Source organism: Girardinichthys multiradiatus, unplaced genomic scaffold (assembly GCF_021462225.1).
Source record: "Girardinichthys multiradiatus isolate DD_20200921_A unplaced genomic scaffold, DD_fGirMul_XY1 scaffold_43, whole genome shotgun sequence".
In the NCBI taxonomy this organism is placed as follows: Eukaryota; Metazoa; Chordata; class Actinopteri; order Cyprinodontiformes; family Goodeidae; genus Girardinichthys; species Girardinichthys multiradiatus.
In genome coordinates this window covers 2,510-16,911 of record NW_025917696.1, presented here as the reverse complement: position 1 = coordinate 16,911, position 14,402 = coordinate 2,510, and the positions used below count along the sequence as shown (strand labels likewise).

Below are 14,402 nucleotides of genomic sequence, written 5' to 3'. Positions count from 1 at the left end.
ACAGTGGACAGTCACTGGCGTTGACTTTGCAGCAATCCCTCATACTGAGCATGCATGTAGTGACAGTGGAGAGGAAAAACTCCCTTTTAACAGGAAGAAACCTCCAGCAGAACCAGGCTCAGTATGCACTATGAAATGACTGAAGTCCTTAGCGATGACAAACATTACAATTAGTTTCCTTCAGAACGGATTTGAACAATAACATTTGGTCTGACAAAGCAATACATGTAATTAGTTCAGCTCAGTGATCTCCTGCTATAGTTTCTTTTGAAGCTCTTTGAGTTGAGACACTTTAGTTTCCTGTTGGGATGTGATCTGCTGCTTCACATCAGAGCCTTCATGGTGAGAAGTGGAGGAAAGTTGAAAATAGCCACCTGTAAAATTCAATTGAAATAAATAAAACATTAATATACATGGTACATTTTTTGATTTATTTGATAATTAACAAATGCAGTGGAAATTAAGCTTACATAAGTCCAGAGGTTGCAGACTGTGTGCCGCAAATGCTTGATGTTTGCTCCCGCCTCGTTGACGCTCCAGCTGTTGGTCAAGTTGTTGATGGCGATGACCCGTCCCACGGCATGTTGAAAGAAACACAGACATCAAGATAAAACTTTCAAGCCTTAAGAAAAATCATCATCATTTAAAATCATGAACATGCAGATTTCTAACTACGTAGGTGACCCAGGAGGGGTCTATGTTGCAACTGCATTAAGTTTTGAGAAAAATGTACAATAACAACTTCATTGTGTTGTTGCAAATTACCCTGAACATGTCATGGACATACCTGGTCATGGGGCACGGAGTCCAGAAACCTTGACATAAAGAGACACAAATTACTTCAATGAGAAAAGCACACGAAATAACTTATCCTAAGCTCAGTTAATGAAAAGCAAAATGAAAGCCATATCTTTTTCTCCGTAGACTGCTTGGAAGATCAAGGCTGCCAGGTGGGTTGGGGTGTCCTGCGCTAAAAGCATGGATACATGAATAATTACAATCATGAGATTCATGTTATATTTGAAATTTTACCAACAGCTACTATAATTGCAACATACAAAAAAATTTTTAGGTTCATAGTGTATCATCAGCTAGATTTTGGATACCTTGGTGACGTATGATGGGCCGCTCTGCAAATCGACCAGGTCCAGCTTCCTCCATCTCTTCTTGGAACCCTCATGAGTCATGCCGTGCGTTGCATGCTCTCAAGCCTGCAAAAACTTACTAAAACTGGGCAAAAAACGGTTATTTCCACTCAAAGCAAATTAACATAATGGCCAAGCAAACAGAGCGGAGTGGAGAATGTCCATAGTGTGGAAAAAACTGCTCCATCAGACTGGAGCATTGGCTCATGATCAGAAAATAAAAAGAATACTAGAGAGCTCTAGCAGGTTCTCTAGGGGAGTTAAATAAAATGTTTCAAAAATGCACTGGTCTCCAAATTAGTTCAGTGGTCGTCTGAAGTAGCTGTATTCAAGAGTAATAAGCTTCACAGCCGTTACTGGACCTGTACAGGCCGTCAGCCGACACCGCTATTCTTATTACCTGTTAAATACATTCACTTTCTTACAATATCCCAGGGGTATCCTAGGTGACCACTCGGTGCCTCAAATGGAGTACTGTGGTCATCTCAAGTTGAAGTATTCATGAGCAATAAGCTTCACAGCCGTTACTGGACCTGTACAGGCCGTCAGCCGACACCGTTATTCTTATTACCCTTTAAATACATCAACTGGATTTCCAGTATCCAAGCGAATCATTGAGGACATTTGATTCTGATTATTTGTTCTCACTTTGGTGTTTTTACCTAAGATGGAGTACCATTAAAAATGACAGGACTATTGTCCTAGTGTAATTTGTTTCCCAGCCCTCCTCTCAAGTCATGGTGAAGATGCAGCTGAAAATGAAGCCAAAATGCAATATACAGGGTTGTGGTAACTGTAATAAGTCTGCAACACACCTGACTGAACACAATATTCTGGCTGAGATATGTAAATGTGGTCAATGAGAGTCTGCCTTTCCGTTGTTGGATCCGAGATGAGTTGAGTAAATCCTTTGCTTCCAAACAACTCCTTGATTGCTTTTTTCCCCGGAGAGAGGAGGTCCTCGTTGAAGTCTCCCAATACCACAACTGGCTGAATATCCATTGAATTCAGGCCATCCAAAAGATTTTCCATGTTTGTCAAAAACGTAGCTAGATCATAACTTGGTGGCCTGTAAACCGTGGCAATGAGGGCTGTGACCGGAGCATCCACTTTCACAACGTTGTATTCAAGATCGGTAACATTGTGAAAGTATCTCCGCTCCTGGGGTTGTAGAAGACTCCTGCAGTAAGTGGCGACTCCTCCCCCCTCTTTGGTAGACATGTCCACTCGGTTGGAATAAGAAACATGTCTGTTGCGTGAAAAGAAACAATAACCCTCCATTTGGCAACAAGCTGGAGCAGAAGATCCAAATAAATGAGTCTCGGTAAGGCATAAAATATCTGCCAATCTGAGTTCATGATGGTGTTTCATGTCCTCAGAATGAGAGATGAGACCTTCGACGTTGTGATGAATAATTCTTAAAGTTGCACTTTGATGACGTGATTGAAAATTCAAGAGGGGTCTGGCGTTTGAGAACGATGCTGTTCTCATCGAATCCATAGCTGCTCTGATATTTTCATCGGCGTAGATCTTTTTCTCATCCAAATCAATGATTTTAAGTCCTTCCAGAGAAGTTGTGCGACTGAGGGCGACGTATGCCATTCCGTGTTCAAAAACTCTCTTCAAAGAAACAACTGCAGACTTCATGGTCATCCCTTGTACTTTGTGTGCTGTACATCCAAACGCCAACTTGATTGGAAACTGATGTCGAACAACTCCTTTTATGCTGGTTTGTTCCTCAAATCTCTCGATGTAAACAAAGTTGTCTGGTTTCCCTTTGATTTTTTTGGTGTGGCCAGCTGTGGGACTATCCAGTTTCAGTCCTATTAATTTCACGGTTCTGTTTCCATCTTTAGTCCTGGTGATGATATCTGCAATAGTGCCAAAGGTTCCATTGACAAGACCATCCTCTACGTTCAGGTTTCTTATGATCATGACTCTGATTCCCAATCCGATTTGTAGATTGTCAGGCAAATCTCGTTTCTTGGCTTTGACGCAGCTACCTAGATTTGTCATGTTTCCTGTTTTTGTATCCCTCTTGTAGTCCTCTGCCTGAACATCAACTATTACTGTTGATAAAGAAGCCACAACTGCTGCATTGTGAGCGTCCACCTCTTTGTTTGTCGCAAAAACATGCAGCACGTCCATTGGACACTCTTTGGGGTCGGTAATAGTTTGCGTTAAGAGAGATCTGTCGCCGTCGCTGAGTAAATCTGCTTTCCCTTTAACTCTAATCCGGTTCAGGAGCTCCGCAAATGCTCTGTCGTCTTTCTGTCGCATGATTTCCGTCAGACTGACCATGTGGAAATTTTCGTTCCAGATATCAAGGACGCCGGCCTCAGTGACACAAAGAGGTTTTGCTCCTCCTACTGGTGGCAGCTGGTAGAAATCTCCCACAGCCAAAACAGAAATCCCTCCAAATGGTCTTGTGTTTCCCTTGATTTGTTGAAATCTCCAGTGGACATATGAAAACAAGTCTTTGGAGATCATGGAGATTTCATCAATGATTAAGATTTCTACATTGGAAAGAACGGCTCTCACTTCATCCAGTGTATTTCCAAGTCCTTTGTATGGTGGCTTTAAGCTTTTGGGTAGCTTCAAAACTGAATGTAAAGTCTTGCCTGAGATGTTGTAAGCTGCAGTTCCAGTAAAAGCTGTGAGGAGTACCGTGGGCTGAGACATGTCACCAATATCGCGAAATCTGGGAAGCTGGCGCAAGAGCTTGGTTGCTTCCTGGTAAACACATTTGATAACATGAGACTTGCCACAGCCCGCCCCTCCAGTCAAAAAATAAAAGAACGGGTCTGGATTTTGACCCCAGACACGTTGCAGACACCAATGGCGAATGGCGTAAAACATGGACGCTTGAGTCTCATTTAAACTACGGTACATTTGTCTAATAAAATCAGGGCTCAATTTGGGTATTTCGATCGCTGGCATGGCTCCACTGTTGACATCAACTTGGTATTCTGGGACAGGGTCTTGTTCTTCATTTTCATCGATTGAGGGTCGCTCCGCTATGCATTCCAAACGGTCCAATTCAACTTCAGGAGCAAAAGTGTTCCAAGCATTGCGAACCGGTCCTTGCTTTGTCAGTTCTTCCATTATCTTGTCGATTTTCTTTCCTTCACCTTCGTATCTTTTGCGGTTCCACTCAACGTACTGTTTAACTTGCCAGCTACCACAGAGTCCATTGTCGTAAAAGGCTTTGTAAGTTGTGTGTTCCTCATTTTTCAGGTCCTCATCTCTTCTGTGTGGAAAGTACAACTTCAGAAGCCGTCTGTAAAACTTTTCTGGTCTTTTCTTCTCTGAGAAACGGGTAAATCTGATAACTGCTGGTTTGCCCATTGTTCTCTTCTGGATGTATCCGGCATCATTTAGGAGGGGATGGCATTTCGTCCTTCAATTTGTTTTCCATAAAGGACCCTGTATTCCGACACAAATTCCGCCAGGCACATGTGTTGAAATTCTAACGTTTCAGGTCTGTTGAGATATTTTTCAGGCAATCCTGTCATCCAAACATTCTCTTCATCTGGGGCCATGTTTATCAGTTTGCTCATGGGAAGGCTCATTTTCACACAGTCTTCATCAGTTTGGATAAAAATGACACTGCGTGATGACTTTTTAAGGGGTAGACTACATGTACGGGCTACTGACTCTTGAGCGCTAACTTCTCTCTGTTTTGAATAGGCCTGCATGATCTTTTTCATCTCGTCCCGTTGGTTGACATCGGACTTCTTTAGATCCTCCACAACGGATTTGAGGAACTGCGCCATTTCATGCTCTGGCTTGGCTATGTAGGACATCATGTACTCAATACAGCTGTACTCATCGATCACATACTGAATGTCCATGTTAGCATTCCAAGCACGCAAGAGATCCGGGTTGTATCCATTCACCCAGCTGTCTTTGGGATCACGCTTCATCATCACTACCATTCCAGAAGTCAGAGCATCCACATAGTGGTTGTATTCTTCTTTGGTCATCTTACAAGCCTGGAGTAATTCTGGCAAATCCTTGAAAGAAGATTTTTGATCCATGAGCAAATCCCTTATTGATTTCAGCTTCCTCTTTGCTTCTCTTTGTTGGTTTGAGATGATTATTGGCTTCGATTTTCTGGACTTCTTCTGGCCATCCTTTTGTCTGGATTGCTTAGTTTTTTCATCACAATCATTTTCAAAGTCGAATAAGAGAGGGGCTGTGATTCTGGTGCGGTCCATGGGTAGTTTGGGAAATCCAAATCTGCATTGCACATTTCCTTTCTTGCATGATTTGGAATGCTTTTTGCTGTGCATTTGAACCTCCGTTACAATTTTGTGGAGCTCAGGGTCTGTGGTTTCATCGGGCAACTGACAAGATATGTAACGGTCGATGAAATTGATGACTTGGTCACAACATGAGGGGTCCTCCATCTCAGGTGCATCCTTAATCCATATCACAGAATGTATATGCGGGGAACCCCTTGCTTGAAATTCCACACGATAAAAGTAATCCTCAACTGGTCCGATGGGCTGCGCAGGGGACAAAATGAGATCTGTGAAGAGAGCATCCACCCTCTTGGAGAACATTCTCATCACAGTAACAGGGTTGCTCCTAAGAATGTCACACTTGGTGTTCCAGTCGAGCTCTGAAAAGTTGACTTGCTCTCCGTGTTGAGCTTTGATGGCCTCAATGACTTCCGGCCATCTCATTTCAGCAGCAGAGAAGGTACAAAAGAAGGTTGGCTTTCCCAGCTGCCTCACCATGGCGTGCAAATCGCGCAAACCTTTCTCCCAATAAGCTGGAGTTCCTCTTAGGGGTTGCATAAAACGAGTGGCCTCTTTATTTTGGATTAGTTTTTCTAACTCTTCTTTGTCTTGTAGCATCTTGCTGGAAATGTTTTGTCCTTCTTTGCTCCTGGCTTTGCCTTTTCTTGACTGAATTGACATGCTGTTGTTGGCCATATGAGTCTCAGTAACAAACTGAGCAAAGAAAAGATAACTCTGGTCTTTGGCAAATCGAGTGTCTACAGAGAAAAGCCTGACATTGAAATACATACTTGGTGACAGTATAACTCGTCTGGCTTCGTCTAACGTGTTTTGGCCAGTGGGGAACTGCACAGGAAAAGCCTTGGCTTCCAGCCTTGGAACAGTAAAGAAGCCAACGGGTTTGTTTCCTTGGGCGGGAGCGACACTAAAAATTCCATCTCCATAGGAGAGCACTTCCTGTGCTATGTCAGGTGGCTGCATACAAGTGTCCAAGATCAGACCCGGTCGAAGAGCCTGATGTTCTTCCCCTATGTGGTCAGGTTGGTCTGTGACTGCATCCTCTGCTTGGGTTTCTGATTCCTCAACAGGTTGGTCCTCCTGGAAATCCTCAAATGTTGCACTTTCATTTATATTTACATCCTTGTAATCCGGGTGGGTCTCTTTAAGCTTTCTCAGTGCAGCCAAAACATTTTCCATGTTTACTGTGTAAAAGTATTGGTATCCTTTGTATTTAATTTTCCTCTTCAGCTTAACCTGTAAAAGCTGTGCTTCTGTGCTGGGCCTGGGAAGACAGTTCACGATTGTTTCCATTTCCGAAGGTACACAAACAACAGCTCCATGAATTGCTCTCTGCTGTCCTTTGGGCAATGAAACAATCTTGGCAAAAGGCAGTATTTTTGCAATCAATTGCCTCTCAAGTACATTCAATAGGGAAAGCTCTGTGGGAATCGGTGCCAGGTCCAGGTGATTGGCAGCAGCGATTGATGGCATCTTTCCTCTGGTTACGTAGCTGTCACATGTGTAGCAGATCCACTCCTGAGTCCTCTCTTTGGGTACAGAACACGGGGCGGAGCATGCAGAGTCACACATGTGAACATACGTACCTGTCAGGCATTGGGCCTCCACACGAATGTTCTTGGTATATTTGGCTCTGTTACAATGCTTGACTTGACACGGGAAAAGAGCTCTGTGACAAACCGTGCAGACATGTGTGGGTCCAAGTTGAATTTTCTCTTGAAATTTCATAATTGCAGCTTTCATTTCGTTGCTGATCAGAGGCTGTGGAGTTCCTTGGAGAAAGCCTAAAGTCCTTCTGTATTTTCGCCTGATTCTCATTGCACACTGCAGCATTGTATTTTGAGAAAGCTTCTTCTTTGATAGCCTTAGTCTCCTGTTGACAGCACATTTTTTATTATGTTGCACCCGGAACTGTAACTTGCTGTACATTTTCTTCATATACATCCTCATAAGTCTTTTCTGTCTGGCTGTGAAGTTGGGATCGTTGCTGTATCTTTCCTTCACATATTTCATTTGTCGGCCTCTGTAGATGGGATCGTTGCTGTATCTTTCCTTTACATATTCCATTAGTCTCCTTCGGTAAGCAACATCACGCTTGTATCTAGCAGTTAACTGGATCTTCCTCTCTGCATGTTGTAGAAGATATGCTTGTTTCATTGCCCGTAGTTTTTTTACCTTATATGTAGGCGATGTATCATATTTTTCTTTCTCAGATGTTCTTTGTTTCATTTTTTTAACTACATCCTGTCCCAGCTGTGCTTTGACCCTGTCTCTTACTTTTATTCTCCTGGCTTTCGGCAATTTGGACACATCTGGCATCGTTGGGACGGTTTCCTCTAATATGTGGCCAACTTGAACAAGCCAAGCTGGCATTTCCTCTTCATCCTCTTCATCAGAAGCGCTCTCTGATTTCTTAGCACCTGGGCTTGCTTGTGTGGATCCAGGTGAAATATTCAGATTGCTCAAGGCCGGAGGAGGGGCATCACCAATGTCGTCGCTAACAAACGATACTGGTACAAACTCATACGTGGCATAGGGGCCACGGTTCTGAAACAGTTTGTACAGATGTTCAACCATGAGCGTTAGGTTGCTAAAGGTCATGACCACTGCAGTTCCGTTAGGATGGGGCAGGCCTGCTGAGTTTCTTGAGTGAGAATCAAAAACTCCAAACCTACCGTCTCTGTCCCGGAAAACTGCAATGCACTCTGGAGTCACCAAAAGAAAAGCATGGGTGACATTTTCAGACAGACACTCTAGTTGTGAGGCAAGAGGAAATCCCATTGGCCGTGACCTTTGAGGGCTATCATTCTGACACAAAACACGACCAACTCTGACACCCGTTGTGTGTACAGAGTAGATGTTCCCGTCTGTCAGTACTTGTTGGGGCATCTCTTCAACTGTCAAGTGATTATCAACAAATCTACCGTCCAACATGAGCTGCTGTTTAATGCCAACATAAAGTGCATCTCCTTGCTCAAGTACTCTGTCAAGTAAGACTGTGTCAAACTGCAACCCCTCACTGTGGTACGCTAAAAATGTCAGAGCCATACAGGTGCACTGGTGATTACGGGAAAATGTACCGTATCTGTAGTCAGCCTGGCAATGTGTGGCCCTCACAGTCTGGACAGGCGGACCGCTGGCACAGGGTTCCAACGAAGAAGCCTGAATCATAATCAGAAAATGGCATAAATGTAGCATTTTTACATACATTTTTTGGCTCATAAGTTAACAAATTTAAAATATACAACTGTATTAAACAAAAACTGTTAACAGGTCAAGTTTAGTTTCCAGGATGTAGATATTCAAAATATTTGACATTACAACAGTAGATTATTCACGAATGTTACCTGGCAGCTGTCATCCCTGACATGGTCCTCCAGAGGCGCGGGAGAGGACTCGGCGGGGTGGCTCTCCTGGGCTGGCGACGGGCTGGCCTGGACCTCTCAGTCGGAGCTCCCTCCACCTGAAATCAAGAGGAGCTTTAAATTTGGTGGAAAGTACAGAAGATGCACACAACTCTATATGTTGAGGTGTCTGATTTAGGCTCTGTTGCAAATATATTTTAAATAATTTAAGACAACTTACATCCACTACTATTCAACTATTGAAACTACTTGAAAACACAGAAAACAGTTTGAAATGCTTTCTGTACCAGAAACCAGGCAAGTGTCTCACAACACCGGCTTCAGTAGTTTTTGTTGATTTTGGTGCCGCCATTTAAAAGGTTAATAAAGTTTAGTTTCCAGTATTTACATAATTAAAATATTTGACATTACAACAGTAGATTATTCATGAAAGTTACCTGGCAGCTGTCATCCATAACATGGTCCTCCAGAGGCGCGGGAGAGGACTCGGCGGGGGCGTCAACCTCCAACGTGGGGGTGGCTCTCCTGGGCTGGCGACGGGCTGGCCTGGTCCTCTCAGTCGGAGCTCCCTCCACCTGAAATCAACAGGAGCTTTGAGTTTAGTGGAAAGTACAGAAGATGCACAAAACATCTTGAGGTATCTGTGATTTAGGCTCTGTCTACAACATGTTCTGTTGCAAATATAATTTAAAACAACTTACATCCACTACTATTCAACTTTAAAACACAGAAAACAGTTTGAAATCCTTTCTGTAATGATAGATCTAAGGTTAAAATAGTTTCAGACCTGCAGCTCCTCCGGTCTCGGCTTGGAGGGATCGGGTCGTGGACGACGTCTCACACTGGCTTTCTAAATAAAAGACAAAACATGCAATGAAATGACTGACAGACCTTTTGTAGGACATCAAATTTAAAATGAGCATCCAAAAATACCTTCTTCCCCTTCAGAGCACGCGTCGGTAACGGAGCGTCACGGCCAGACGCAGGAACGATCCGGTCCATCTCCTCCAGCACCGTTGGGCTGAACCACACAGGATTCGGGGGAATGGTCGAGTCCAGCAGGTCTCCCTTTAAAATAGAAAATAAATAAATAAAAATGCTTAAAATGTTTTCATTCCTTCACTGAGGGAACACACAATGTTCAGATTTGAGGTGAAGCAAAACGTACCTGTTGGTCAACCATCCTCCCAGTGATGTGTGGAGAGCCATCACCCCTCTGGACCTGGCGCGACGTCTGTATTGATTAGAAGATTTACAATGCTTACACATTCCCTAAAACAATGCTTACGTTTTATTAAAAAATCAAGAATGCATTACTTACCCTCTGGCCACCACGGACAACAGTCCAAGCGAAAGGGTCCGAAGGACGCGGAGCTGGAACCTCGCCGACCACAACCAGCCTGGGGGGGGGAACGTCTCACCATGGGGGAAGGAGGCGTCACAGGAGCAGGAGGCGGAGCTGGAACCTTGCCGACCACAACCAGCCTGGGGGGGGAACGTCTCACCACGGGGGAAGGAGGCGTCACAGGAGCAGGAGGTGGAGGCCTAGGGGGGGAACGTCTCACCACGGGGGAAGGAGGCTTTACAGGAGCAGGAGGTGGAGCTGGAGATGTCGGTGCACTTAACTCAAGTTGCGTGTAGGACGCATCCCACAGCAACTGAGCAAGGACCTCCATCCCAGGATGGTCGCTCAGGTGAACCTGCAACACACAAGTCACATAACACATTCAATCATCAGCATTAAGCACTAGTAACATTTTGATAGCAACAAATATAAAAAATTCAACTTACGCCATCCCTGCTCCACATGTCCAAGCAGCTCCGCGGGAAATGTTCAACTACCGAGAGGTAGCGAACATCTGAAGGAGAGGGGAAGACAACAGTCATTCTTAATGCCGCTCAGACTAACACTGTAGTGATTTAATGATAGAGAGACACCTAGCACTACTCTGTTTTTCACTAATTTTGTGTTAATTCCAACTTTAATTGGCAGTGAGCTGACAACACATTAGGAACATTAACACCATTCCACAAACTGAAATTTCAGTATAAAAATAAATTGTGAACATCACTTACTTCTCCGAGCAGCCACACGGTGGTACTCCTGCCGGAGCAGCTGTTGGTGGTCTTACTCCACGGTTAGACGTGGAGGAAAGTCCACAACAACCACCTGTATGATTGAATCAAAGTAAATAACACAAATTAACATACATTTATATATATATATTAGTATTTTTTTTTGAACAAATTCAGTGAATATTAGACTTACGTTAGGGCAGAGGTTGCCGACGGCGAGCAGCAGCCCCTCGAAGTCCGCGCCCGACTGCTGCACGGTCCTTCTGGCTTCCAAGTTGTTGCCGGGTGCCAGAAGACAGACTACCTCGGGGGTCCCAGGCAGAACTGCTCCCAGCACCTCACGCCTCAACTCGTCCGCCGAGGCCCCGGGGGTTGCAAGAAACCCAAAGGAGAGGTTGCCCTCTGGCATGGAGACAAACTCATCAACGTAAGCACGCAGATGGGAGTCACCAACCAAAAGAACAAACTAAAAAAGAAATAAAGAAAAAAGATGAACGTGATATGATTAGGTTTTCACTGTACACTGAGAATGAAGTATAAGGTGGGACAGAAACAACATACCCTCTTCTCCGGGACCTCGGCTGGCAGGACCAACTTGTGACTACGGTAAGTCACAGGGGAAAACGGCCACTTCACGACGCGATGGCGACGCCCCGTCCCACGGCCTATAGAGAGACAAACATACAGTTCAAAATAAAATTTCACTGAATTGAGAATTGAACATATTCTACAAAATAACTTAATGTACATACGTGACACAAGAGAGGTCAATGGCCTACGGGGCTCCTCCTGGCAAACCACCTGGCCCGGGGACTCCAGCAGTCGGGACATCTGAGAACAAATAAAAATTTAATGACTAAAGAAAACCAAACAAATGATCCAAAACTTAGTTACTGAACAGTAAACTACAGCTTTACCTTCTTCTCCGGAGACTGGGTGGGGGTCCAAGCCTGCGCGGTGGGTGGGGATGTCCTGGGCTGCAAACACAGGGATAATTACAACCATGTTGAAAGCACAAAAGTACCAACATCTACTGTTATACTAGGAAAAAAATAAACTATTAGGATTTATAACTCAAGATACCTTGGCGACGTCCGGCTGGCTGCTCTGCAGGTCCTCCTGGTCCAGGGTCCTCCATCTCTTCTTGGCGGCCTCAGAGCGTCGTCCCTTGCGTGGCATCCTGGCAGACAGAGAGAAAAACAGAAGAAAACTGGGGGAGAAAAAACCGGTTATCTAGATCAAAGCAACAGAGAAAATACAAACTGTAAAATGTATTTAAATATGTTCCAAATGAATGAAACAGTGTTTGTAGGAAGATAGTGAGTGAATGTGTGTGTGTGTGAGTGAAAGTGTGTGTGTTAGTGAATATTATGTGTAGGTTTGTAAATAAAATGTCTGTTGTGTCTGAATATGTTTATCTAGTCAGTGTGTTGTTTTCTGATTGAGATGTAACAGTAGTGTAGATGATTGAAGGTGGGTGTAGTAAAGCACAGGTGAAGATCACAGCTGGCAGCACTGGAAAACTTCCAAATCGCAAAGTCTCGCACAAGTGAAAAGCTGTAATAAAAAGCAAAAAAAAATATCCATTAAAAACAATGTTATTCAAAATATTCAGTTCCAAAATATATTTAAAACCAGGGTTAAAGCTCAAAATTGCTCATTAATGCTCTTAAAGTACCAATATCATGTTCAAACATCAACACATTTCATAACCCTGGTCATTCGTAGTATTTAAAAGAATGCAAAACAAAAACAGTTATAATTTTTTGTGTAAACAAAAAATAAAGTTTAACCAAATTATCCAGATCTTTCACTGTAGGAGCTAATTAAAATAACCAAACACAGCTGTAACATGTTGAATTTGTTCTTAAATGTATATCAAGTCCATCTTAATTGATAAAATATGATAACTGAATAAAAGGCAAATGAAACAATATGGAACAAATACTGAATGGCAAGTCAACATAGTATAATAAATGTCAACATATATGAAGAGTTGCAAACAATCAGGCAGCAAATTACAAGTAGTCATATGGTTGATTAAAAATATTCCTCATGATCTCTGTGATAAAATACCAACAAACTTAATACTTTAGTGATACATTTCTGTCTTTATTGTTAAAATAAAATCAGCATAAAACTATTTAGATCTGTCTCTTCTACTAATGTGCAGTTCCACACAGACAGAACCAGCATTACATTGATCCACGTTTTCACCATCAGAAACAAAGCTTCACTGCAGAGCAGACAGTAAACAACGCATATTTGTGCTGGATTGTAACACATGGTGGCTCAACAAAGGAATTGCAGACACAATGAAAGCTCAAACAACGATATATTTTATATGTTGGACCAGCAGCAGTCCAGTTTGGGCAAAAACATGTAAACGGACATATGAGAGCAAAATAGCTTTATAAAGTAGATGGGTAAATCTCCCCAAAACATGTTGGAGCTTTTCAGGACATGCAGAGCTCCTTTGAGACACAGCACACTATCTGAGGAGTAAACAGGGACTGATTTAAGATCTTTTTTTTTTTTTACCTCATTATACCTCAGCAATTCACTTTAAACTCTACCAAAAATATGAACTCCATAGAGAATATTAATAAAAGCCCTTGCCTTTATTCTATACCTTACTGTGTTTATGTAAATCAAATACAAAGCAAACAATGAGATGCTATCAAAAGCTAGCATATATACAAGCCAAAACCGAACGTTTCATGACAACAAAACCTATAAAAACTCACTAGCTGTATATAAACACGCATCAGGTTTAACAATCCTAACCATTTTAAATCATATTTCACCCTGATAAAGCAGCTAAACACGATATTTTACAGAGAAAGGACAAAGAAGTGTTACCTCGACCGGAGCAAACTCACAATGAAAACAGTGAGATGCTATCCGGTTAGCATATATACAAGCCAAAAACGAACATTTCATGACAACAAAACCTATAAAAAGTCACTAGCTTTATATAAACACGCATCAGGTTTAACAATCCTAACCATTTTAAATCATATTTCACCGTGATAAAGCAGCTAAACACAATATTTTACAGAGAAAACACACAGACGTCTTACCTAGACCGGAGCAGACTCAGAAGGGGGAAGATTCCAGAAGCTTGACCGGGACATAGCGCAGCATCAGCCAATCAGAGAGCGACATCTGGGAAGATTCCAGAAGCTTGACCGGGACATAGCGCAGCATCAGCCAATCAGAGAGCGACATCTGTCAGGGCTGTAAAGTTGTTGATGGATTTAACTTTTCAAAAAACTAATTTAAAAATTAAATAAAGTGTAATAAAATCTTTATAGGAAATAAATAAACTTTAACACATTATAAAAACGAAAAAAAAAAAACGTTTTTTTTTTATAGATTGAGCCAGTGTGTTTACCCAGCTAGAGCTCATGACGTCACAGACATGAGTACAACATTACATGGTCTAAAATCACACCTAAATGCTTCTGGTATTTAATGGATCTCCTACAAAACTGATGCTCTGTACTTATTTTAAATGTAGATTTGTAGTTTGTAATTAACAGTGTGCT

The 14,402-nt window shown here is 42.6% G+C and overlaps 2 protein-coding genes across 3 annotated transcripts; both read right to left on the bottom strand.

The window, feature by feature from the left end:
• Window positions 1-4,097, bottom strand: LOC124865213. 2 transcript variants are annotated; one of them, XM_047360172.1, is made up of 5 exons: window positions 1,107-4,083; window positions 911-970; window positions 788-821; window positions 471-581; window positions 1-374 (listed from the first exon to the last, which is right to left on the bottom strand). In XM_047360172.1, exons 1-5 carry the CDS (start codon window positions 1,178-1,180, stop codon window positions 324-326), a joined length of 330 nt encoding a protein of 109 aa, XP_047216128.1. In that variant the 5' UTR covers window positions 1,181-4,083; the 3' UTR covers window positions 1-323. The 2 variants fall into 2 exon arrangements, 1 of the variants encoding a protein (XP_047216128.1); XR_007037504.1 differs by lacking the exons at window positions 1-374; window positions 471-581; window positions 788-821 and having other exon boundaries at window positions 925-970; window positions 1,107-4,097.
• A 425-nt stretch (window positions 4,098-4,522) lies between these two features.
• LOC124865211 lies at window positions 4,523-14,128 on the bottom strand. Its single transcript, XM_047360171.1, is given in 15 exon segments — window positions 4,523-8,572; window positions 9,213-9,350; window positions 9,563-9,625; window positions 9,709-9,843; window positions 9,944-10,009; window positions 10,097-10,175; window positions 10,261-10,475; window positions 10,567-10,634; window positions 10,852-10,945; window positions 11,045-11,317; window positions 11,413-11,516; window positions 11,604-11,682; window positions 11,769-11,828; window positions 11,935-12,408; window positions 13,935-14,128. Coding segments are annotated over 14 exon segments (5,520 nt in total). The 5' UTR covers window positions 12,031-12,408; window positions 13,935-14,128.
• Between the last annotated feature and the right edge of the window lie 274 nt (window positions 14,129-14,402).

Coding starts and splice junctions, on each gene's coding strand:
- LOC124865213 (XM_047360172.1), bottom strand. CDS start 1,180: ATGAGGGTTCCAAGAAGAGATGGAGGAAGCTGGACCTGGTCGATTTGC. Junction 822..910: donor AGCAGTCTACGGAGAAAAAG/ATATGGCTTTCA, acceptor GTGTCTCTTTAT/GTCAAGGTTTCTGGACTCCG. Junction 582..787: donor ACTCCGTGCCCCATGACCAG/GTATGTCCATGA, acceptor TTCTTTCAACAT/GCCGTGGGACGGGTCATCGC.